Here is a 10,325-nt window from a genome sequence, read left to right on the forward strand (position 1 = left end):
CAAGCAACCACTAGCAACCACATAAATAATTAAATGAAACTAACAGCCACACACTTAAGTAAATGAAACGAAAGAAAATTAAGACAAGGCATAGCATATCGTGGCGGCAAATCTCGCTTTGCCATACCGTCGTCATCATTTCCATGGGATGACATACAGAGGTATTAGCTTCAGCATTACTTGGTTTTCAATTTCTAATTCTTCTACGGATTTTCAACATACTAACAGAAATTAAAATACCTATTTTATAAGATTCATCCATGAACAATTGTAAATATGTTAAACTACCAAATACCCCATTATACTAGCCCACAATGATTAGGGATTCTCCCCCTTACCTCTTGATTTCTCCTCCAAAACCCTAGTTCCTCTTCTTGTTCCTCTCCTCCACTTCTATTTCTTCAAAAACCAGCAAAATGAACTAATGATTCTCCTACTCCTCATTTCCTCTCTTACTATCTTTATTTATTATATTGGGCTTTAAAAAAATAATAATAACACCCCCTAATTGCTTATCACTCCAATAAATAGGCCCAATCATAAAATAGAGTAGTCAAATAAATAATTATGCTCTAACAAACAATATTATTACCCTTAATATTATTTTCCAATTAATCCAATTAAATCCGACTTTATCTCAAATAAGTAAAATCCAATAATAATATTATTTCTAATATTATTTCTCTACATGCTCCACTTTATTAATTCTTCGATCAATCGAATAAATTCTAACTTCACTTAATAATTTGAACACGTTTCTCAATAACACCGACGATCCAATTAATTATCAAACTTCGTCCAAATTAAGTAAATAAATCCTTATTTAATTTAATTAGCCAAATAATAAAATTCGGGCTGTTACAACTCTCCCCCACTTAAATATTTTCGTCCTCGAAAATTCAGTCGACACAACCATCTCAACACCCAGACCACATCCACTCTCTCTATCGATTCATATCGATACAAAACATTCTACACTTACGACCATACAAAGCTTCAAAAGATGTCATTTCAACATCCGAAGGAAATACCATTCAACACCCAATCCTTTCGATGCACACTTAGCAAGTCTCTTCATCGAAGAATTCATCTTCATCGGAATGAAACAAGCACATTTCGTCAACTTTCCATGCTGACCCAACTCACTTCACAATTACTCGATGCCTCGGCAATCTCGAAACAAAATCCAAAGAGTTACTATCTCACTTCCACTCGGAAATAGATAACTGTTGCGCCAACGAAATCGTTCCTGACAAATCCAACTCAAATACACAATTCCGGTATATCACTCTTCACACTTTACCACTAAACATTTCCTCAAATTTCGATACATCATTAATACCATGATTAATACTCAATTCATTACGATGTTCCTCATCCATAAATTCTCTTTGTCCGAATTTAAACCATTAGGAATACAAATTTGATCACAACCTCTCATGACACCATTCTCGACAATCTAAAAGTTATCACTTTTTCCTTGATCACTCAATATCATCTTGTCAACCAATTGCAAATCTGATTTCTAACTTTCTCTAATCTTGTCAAAATATCACAAGTAGGCTTCAACATACCAACTTAACACACGAAGACGTCGCTTCACAACCAAACCCAACCCTCTAAATCGTTCCAACGATTTCTAATTCTTGAATCCTCAATATAACTTATAAAATTATTTCCTACTCAATGCATCGGCCACAACCTTCACTTTTCCAGGATGGTAATTCAAACCAAAGATTAAAATCCTTCGAAATTCTACTCGTCTTGTTTTCCTTATATTCAACTCTTGTGATCACTCAACACATCAAACTTTGATCCACACAAACAATGCCTCTTACATTATAAAACAAACACAAAGGCAACCAACTTCAATACATACATCGAATAATTTCTCTTATGTACTTTAAGTTACCTCGAAGCATAGTCTACCACTAATCGATATCTGCATCAACACACCTCAACTCGAAATCCCATATCCAAAAAAAAATTCACTCCTTCCAACCAAAACTCATACTCAGAAAGCTTTACATAACCTTCTTCTCTTTCAGCACCGATAATCCAATCCTTAAATGTTCAACATGATCATCGTTGCTCTTAGAATCAAATATCCTCAAGAAACATTACCTCATAGAACCTTCCTTCTTCTTACTCGACAAACAAGCGTAACTCTACAACTATACACTCAGACAAATGAACCTCTTCTCAACAACTCCTCAATTCGACTCTTCAACTTCTCCTTGGTCGCTTTACACGCTACCAAGTTAGTAAGACACGTCTATCTCGTTCAATACGATATCGTCTCCTATCAACAATAGATTAAGGGTGATCAAGTCCTCAATTTGTCAATAGACAATCGACAATCATAATGAAACATAAACTACCGTTACTAACTATAATAGTGTTCCTTCAGAACTTATACTCGAAATCACTTAAACACCAAGATTCAAAATACCCTTAAAGTTATAATTACTTGATTCAACTCCAAACAGTTCATACCAAAATTCTCATCAATTTGGTCTAACGGAAAACAAACTAAATCAATTCCCAAAATCTCTACCAAAGATGCGCAAAGGATAACTCAAACACGTAAAAGAAATAGAAACAAAGCCACTGCAGTTGTATCAATAACTACACTTCCATGCATAACAGATAAAACATGATCCAATCTTATAGCACAATCCAAAAAATGAAATAATGCGTTGCACCATTATCAATAATAAAGCACGTACCTCAGATTAACTTATCCTTAGAAGTAGTCTCAGCACCAGACAACGCAAACACTTTTCCTTTCGCTTGATCCTTCTTTGGCTTATCGCACATGGCACAATTGTGTCCTTGCTCACCACAACTGTAGCAAGTCCTACTCAAACCAACTCCACAATCAACAGTTTTGTGACCCGTCTCGCCACACCTGTAGCACTTAATCAGAATAGAAGCTCCTCCCCCACTTGGCTTCTCTTCAAGACCAGATTGTTCCCTCATGTCATCATACAATTTCTCACGGAACTGTTCTCCTCCTCGTTTCAATTGTAGAAACCTCACTTCTTTCTTTCCACGCACATCTTCTGGAAAATAGTTTCCCAAAAATGCATCACGAAAAAGAGTCCAAGTAACTTCAATACCTTCTATTGCAAATCTCCACACAGTATTACTCCACCAAATGTCAGCTTCTTTTGTCAGGATGTGAGTACCAAACTGTACCTTCTGTACATCAGTACAACTCACGACTTGAAAGATCTTCTCAATTTCTCTCATCCATGCGTGCGCTTTGTCCGGTCCATACCCTCCTTCAAAGATCGGCGGGTTGCACCTTTGAAAGTCTCCAAAAGCACGGAACTCATCCTTTCCTCCATAACCGACATTTTCTTGCGGCGCTTGTCCAATCGCACCAGTCCACCTCATCATTGCCAAAACATTAATGTCAACATTCCTTCCCGTAGCCATCTTCCTAAACAACGAGACAAAATAGTATTGATCGTGTCAGCTACACGAATCAAATACAACAGGATAAAAGACATTAATAACCTTGACCAACTGGTCGACCATGCTCTGATACCACTAATGTAACACCCCTTTCTATACCCCAAAATATTTAATAAATAATCAGAGAATAACATGCATATAATTCAAAAGGGCGTCACATTGATGCTTTTAGAAGAACTAAAAACCTTAAAAAAAACTGACAGCATTTATCTATACAGCACAATACTCCTGGTCATTTTAATAACACTCAATACCAAATCACAATTTAACCTGAATATGCCTTTGCAGCGGAAATATATGATACTCATGTGATTTACAATGATTCATGTCCCATACCATGATCATACATCGACTAATAAATCTCAATTCAACATAAACATAATCAAAATGGTTTGGCTTGTAAACCTCTCAAAAGACATGTAACTAATAAATAAGTTCACCAGTCATAGCATAATACATACGCAAATATAACATGAGTTCAATACACCTAGTCTACCCAGTGTTACATGACCAGAGCATCGACTCACTACCTAGTCTCCAATAACCAAGGAAGAACCTCCAGCTAAGTTACACGCGGCTACTAAACTCCAGAACCTGCATGTCGCCAAACGAGGGCAACATTAAAACAGAAGGGTGAGAATACGAACCATTATGAAGAAAGTATAACAGAATATAATGGTTAAATCAACAATTCAAGTAATTGGTCATACTATGTAAAACAGGATAGATAATAGTAATCAACACATATTTCACATGTTATCGAGTATACAACAAGCTTAAATAGTATAATATTTCAATTTAACTATTATATTCTCAATTAAGTACACAATCATAATTCTCGCATATTCACACATCTAATCAAATATGTATTCAAACTTCACTCGTTCAATTATCAAACTCGTACACATATCACAACTACATCAACTTCACGTAATCAATTATCGCATAATTTTAATGTGACTCAATGCAAGATATGTGATGCTATGCATGTGGTACCGAATTGTGAACCCAAAGTTTCACCGCTTTCCGATTCAATATCTAGAATCCAAGCCACGCTTCCGATCCGGACAAGACCAAAGCCCACCAAACGTAAACATATAGTTTACCGCCTCCGATTCACTTTAGAATCTAAGCCTCGCTTATGTTTCAAAGCAAACCACCTTTGTTTCAAGGCATCCATGATATGAATGTATGTACAATGTAAATCAACATATGCAATTAAGATCATCTCTACCATCTTAATATTTAGCATATCACAATAATTCACTCAATGAATTATCCACAATATTGTACACAACATTCTCATCACATAAGCATTATTCACATATAATAGTCAACACACAATTCCAATCCAATATTTCAATCAACACTAGTAATTAACACTATCATATGCTAACTCCCTATTTGTCAATTTCATATGGTTTACTCACTTTCATATTAAACCAACAAGACATTAAAATTTTTATCATCTAGCTATTTCTAAATTTCAATTATAGTACCATAAATAAAAATACAGTCCAACTACTATTTTTATTAGGAACCTATTATCTTTCATAGAAAGTCAATTCCATTCAAACATACCTAATTACTAATTAATCTAACTATATTATCATATGTGGCTATTAATGTGAAATTAATAAAGTGTGAAGGCGCTACAGTATGCAATCTTTCAACCTATGCAAGAATTCACATGTTCATTGTGCCACTTAATTGTCCAAGGAACTACAGCTAGTGGTCATAGTAACTACGCATTGTAGATTATCGCTACCGTAACAGAATTTTTACAAGTGGTGTTTATTCAAAACAAGTGGTGTGTTTATGTCTCTCAATTGACCAAAAGTAATCAACAGTAGCCGCGGTCATCCATCATCATCATATCACGTTTTTTAGTTGACCAATGATGCATCACCATGGCATTTCTTTATCCTATAGCATTTACTATGTCTCACCTTTGTTTCTTTAATAATTAACTAGCAATGAATTCCCTTTTCAAATCACTAATTATGCTACTACCAATTGCTACTACTGATAAAACTTGGTAGATATTCACATGTGAACTTTAGTAGGCTAGCATCATTAGCCAAGTAAGAAATAAAATAAAAAAAAGATAATGAAAGAAACAGGGAAGAACACGTTTCATTTGTATGCACCAAGGGATTATAGCCTTTTTTTTTATAGCCAAAGAGCCATAGTATTTTCCAACAATTAATTATGGTATTTGCTCATTTAGAATTTTCCCAAGCAACCACTAGCAACCACATAAATAATTAAATGAAACTAACAGCCACACACTTAAGTAAATGAAACGAAAGAAAATTAAGACAAGGCATAGCATATCGTGGCGGCAAATCTCGCTTTGCCATACCGTCGTCATCATTTCCATGGGATGACATACAGAGGTATTAGCTTCAGCATTACTTGGTTTTCAATTTCTAATTCTTCTACGGATTTTCAACATACTAACAGAAATTAAAATACCTATTTTATAAGATTCATCCATGAACAATTGTAAATATGTTAAACTACCAAATACCCCATTATACTAGCCCACAATGATTAGGGATTCTCCCCCTTACCTCTTGATTTCTCCTCCAAAACCCTAGTTCCTCTTCTTGTTCCTCTCCTCCACTTCTATTTCTTCAAAAACCAGCAAAATGAACTAATGATTCTCCTACTCCTCATTTCCTCTCTTACTATCTTTATTTATTATATTGGGCTTTAAAAAAATAATAATAACACCCCCTAATTGCTTATCACTCCAATAAATAGGCCCAATCATAAAATAGAGTAGTCAAATAAATAATTATGCTCTAACAAACAATATTATTACCCTTAATATTATTTTCCAATTAATCCAATTAAATCCGACTTTATCTCAAATAAGTAAAATCCAATAATAATATTATTTCTAATATTATTTCTCTACATGCTCCACTTTATTAATTCTTCGATCAATCGAATAAATTCTAACTTCACTTAATAATTTGAACACGTTTCTCAATAACACCGACGATCCAATTAATTATCAAACTTCGTCCAAATTAAGTAAATAAATCCTTATTTAATTTAATTAGCCAAATAATAAAATTCGGGCTGTTACAAAGTGCAGTTAATAATATTATCACTGTTGTGAATAGTGAAAATAAGTATTTTGCAAAACATTCTACACTCATATTATTGATGCATCCGTTAGAACCTATGAAGCCCCGATACCCGACACGATACCGATACGATACGATACCGATACGACGATACGGAAAAATTTGTAAAATTCCCGATACGATACGGCTGGGATACGTTTAAAATATTAAATTTAAAATTAAATATATAAATGCACAGTATATAAATATTTCTAAAATTGATGATTAATTACCATTCAAATTACTCAAAATGAGCAAACAAGTGACATTTACATATCTTAAGTTAAGTACTGTTATAAAAGGACATCATTAGTACTATCCAAAAAAATCATCATCAGCACTACCCAAAAAGGACATAGTTTAGCTATTCATAAAGAACATCATAGTCCAACAATCACTACTTAAGAAGAAACACGGATTGTATCAGTCTCCTCTCCTCCGTTTCCATCATCAAAGAACATTGTAGCCTCCAACTCCGGTTCATCTAAAGATAACTCAGCTAATTCAATTCCAACACCATCAAGCGGGTCATGCGCATCTCCACTAATGTCCCACAACTTTGTCTCTCCTTTCTTATACCCTTCTTCGTTCCTTGACAAGAGTCGAAGATTAGTATGCACATAAACTAAATCTTCAGCCCTTTTTGGATCCATTTTATTTCTTTTCAAAGAATGAATAAAAGAGTAAGTACTCCAATTTCTCTCAGAACATGATGAAGAACAAGGCTGCACAAGAAGCTTTAAAGCAATTTTTTGGAGACAAGGTGTGGAAGATCCATGCGTCACCCACCAAGTTTTTGCATCTAATATATACCTACCTTCAATAGAGTCAAAAGAAGCAAAAGGACCACTACAAGATGAAAATCGGCCGTATTCTTCATACACCTTATTTCTCTCAACAGATGATGGAAAATATCTTTTCAAACACTTGTTCCTCTCATTAGAAACTTCTGAATCTTGATGAGGAGGAATCCTATTTGGAGCTTCCCTAAGCCACACATCACTATAATACCTATTATTTATTAAAAAAAATCCATTAATATTCAAAGTATAAACATTTCATTCAAAGACAACAAGTAACAAGAATTACCTTGGATTCATTGAATGTGCCAAACAATGAAGTGGAGTGCAACTCTTACCCCATCTAGAATTGAGTATGGTATAAACAACATCATAAAAAGGGCAAACATTGGACGTTTCCGTTGTTTCTATTCCCTCATGCCTATAAATAATTGCCCTTACATTTTCAATCATAGAATCCCACATTTCATATACTTTATGAAGGGTAGAAGCATCAGTGTCACATATTCGAAGCATGTCATATATGGGATTTGTGAAAGAAAGGATGTAATCTATTTTGTCCCACCATACATCATTTAAAAGAAGGTCCTTCACATGTGCAGCTCTTGGTTGATTATCTTCCTTGTAAGTACTCCACTGATCACTAATAACCATCCTTTGCAAAGCGGTTTTGAGCAGCTTGATTCTTTTTAGCATCACTATCATTGACGCAAAACGCGTCTCACCAATAGAAAGCAATTTCAAAGTAGAAAATTCATTAAAAATAGCCAATGCCATAGAGTGAGTCATAATGAAAGTCTTGATAAAAGATACATCATCAACCACTTCAGTGATCCAATTGCATTCATTATAAACATTTTCATTTCCAACAATGTTCTTAGCTGCACAAATATTTTTCAAAGCTAAATTCAATGTATGAACCACACAAGGTGTCCAAAATATATGATTGAATTCAGCTTCAATTAACATTCCTGCAGCCTTGCAAACAGGAGCATTATCAGTTATGATTTGCACAACATTTTGTGGCCCTACCTCCTTGATAACATCTATAAATATGCTGGCCATATAATGTTTGTCTTTATATTCATTGGAGCCATCTACAGCTTTTAAAAATATAGGTCCTCCTTCACAAATGCCAATGAAATTTATCAAAGGTCTCCTTTGCACATCAGTCCAGCCATCAGAAACCAATGTAACTCCCTTCAATGCCCACAGAGATTTTATAGGTTGAAGCAACCTTTCAATATTAGCTCTCTCTTGCTTCAAAAGAGTGGTTCTTAGGGCATTATAACTAGGAGGAAGGAAGCCACTGAGGTTGTGATTAGCAGCAAAAGAATAAGAACTAACATAGTAAGGATTTCTAGCAAGATGGAAAGATAAGCCACCAGAATAAAACATCCTTGCTATAGTTTCTCTAAGCTGATTCCTATCATCAACATTAAAGGCATTTTCTATACTACTCTTTCTTCTCTTTTGTGGCACTACTGGTGGGATTTGAGATGGTTTAGAGGAAGGCAATGGAACATGTTTTGGCTTTAATCTATTCTCAGCCTCTCCACATATTCTATTCAAATCAGTCAACAATATATCAGTAACCTTAGGACATACCTGAACTCCTTCACCAGCAATTTTCAATAAGTGAAATCTCACTCTAGAGTATGAACTCCTCACCTCTTTTTGACAAAAGTTGCACCTCCAAAGCTTGTTTCCACCTGCAGAATCATTATTCTGCACCACAGTGACAAATCTCCATAGTGGTTTACTATCATCTTGGGGTTCTTTTGAAGCAAACGAACTAGTAGCACTCTCTTCTATTGGAGACATAACTATTAACAAAACAAACAATAATAAAACATTAACAAGAGGTTGGTATTATAAATAAAAAGAAAAAATAAATCTAGGGTTTATTGTCTACATATGTTAAAGACAATCATTAATACAAACAATCTTATTAAGAAGAAAGTAAACATTTTTTGTGAAACAAAAGAGAAGATTAAAGAGAAAAGAAGATATTCAAAGGAGAAGAACAAAACATTAGAGAGAATAGAAGTAAATTGAAACTAGAGCAGTAGAAAGAAGAGAATCAGAGTAGAGAACCTGAAGATGTTGATGGAGGTTTTGTTGTTGATGTTGAGATGGAGCAATCGGCAGGTTAGAAGGACGGGAGGAGAATCGCCGCTGACGGGAGGAGAATCGCCGCTGACGGGAGGAGATGGACCAATTCCTTGTTTTTTTTTTTAATGAGAGAGTGGTGCACTTCCACCACTTATTTATGTATTTATATTATTATATTTATTTTTTATTGTTTATTTTATTATTATTCTTCTTATAAAATGAAGTAGGTTAAGTAAAAGCTAAAATAATAATAAAAAATATTCTCCACGTATCGAATGAAGTATCAGTTAGTTTAGCCGTATCGGATGTATAAGTTAGCCGTATCGGATACGTATCGGTAATTTAAATGTTTTGAAAAATAAGTTAATTACCCGATACTTCTCTGATACGCGTATCGGGACGTATCGGGACGTATCGGTATCAGATACGTATCGGATACGATTCTTCGCGATTTTTGGAGTATCGGGGCTTTACAGGTTAGAACCATCTCCATATGCTCAATTCCTCTACTGTTAAAAATACTCCATGTATCAACGATTCGAACTGTCAATCTCCAAATTTCCTTTGTGTCGTTAATGTCCTTGATAGAGTCAATCTTTCGACTCATTTTTCTACCTGAATTTGAATATTAAATCGTTAACAAACATAAAACACAAATAATTTTAGGTATTATTATTAAAAGATAAAAATCAAAATTGAAAACCACGATTATTCTGAATACATGAAAACCATTTTCCATAAAAGATAAAAATCAAACAACAATGAAAACGAATATATTATAATCAGG

General features: G+C 34.4%; 2 protein-coding genes across 4 annotated transcripts in view; both read right to left on the reverse strand.

The window, feature by feature from the left end:
- Positions 1-6,205, reverse strand: part of LOC131637832 (uncharacterized) — an 8,212-nt gene extending 2,007 nt beyond the window's left edge. The window contains exons 1-3 of one of the 3 annotated variants that reach the window (XM_058908406.1): positions 6,060-6,205; positions 4,014-4,077; positions 2,730-3,448 (exon numbers count right to left, since the gene is read on the reverse strand). In XM_058908406.1, coding sequence (XP_058764389.1) covers positions 2,731-3,444 — 714 coding nt within the window. In that variant the 5' untranslated portion in view covers positions 3,445-3,448; positions 4,014-4,077; positions 6,060-6,205 and the 3' untranslated portion in view covers position 2,730. Of the gene's footprint in view, positions 1-338; positions 485-2,729; positions 3,449-4,013 lie in introns of those variants that run through there. The other 2 variants (XM_058908412.1, XR_009294502.1) reach the window with 2 other exon arrangements.
- Positions 6,206-6,830: 625 nt separating this feature from the next.
- On the reverse strand, positions 6,831-9,659 carry LOC131637806 (uncharacterized). Its single transcript, XM_058908389.1, has 3 exons — positions 9,521-9,659; positions 7,713-9,249; positions 6,831-7,634 (listed from the first exon to the last, which is right to left on the reverse strand). Exons 2-3 carry the CDS (start codon positions 9,245-9,247, stop codon positions 7,025-7,027), a joined length of 2,145 nt encoding a protein of 714 aa, XP_058764372.1. The 5' UTR covers positions 9,248-9,249; positions 9,521-9,659; the 3' UTR covers positions 6,831-7,024.
- Positions 9,660-10,325: the final 666 nt, after the last annotated feature.

Source organism: Vicia villosa, linkage group LG1 (assembly GCF_029867415.1).
Source record: "Vicia villosa cultivar HV-30 ecotype Madison, WI linkage group LG1, Vvil1.0, whole genome shotgun sequence".
Taxonomy (NCBI): Eukaryota; Viridiplantae; Streptophyta; class Magnoliopsida; order Fabales; family Fabaceae; genus Vicia; species Vicia villosa.

Coding starts and splice junctions, on each gene's coding strand:
- LOC131637806 (XM_058908389.1), bottom strand. CDS start 9,247: ATGTCTCCAATAGAAGAGAGTGCTACTAGTTCGTTTGCTTCAAAAGAA. Junction 7,635..7,712: donor GCACATTCAATGAATCCAAG/GTAATTCTTGTT, acceptor AATAAATAATAG/GTATTATAGTGATGTGTGGC.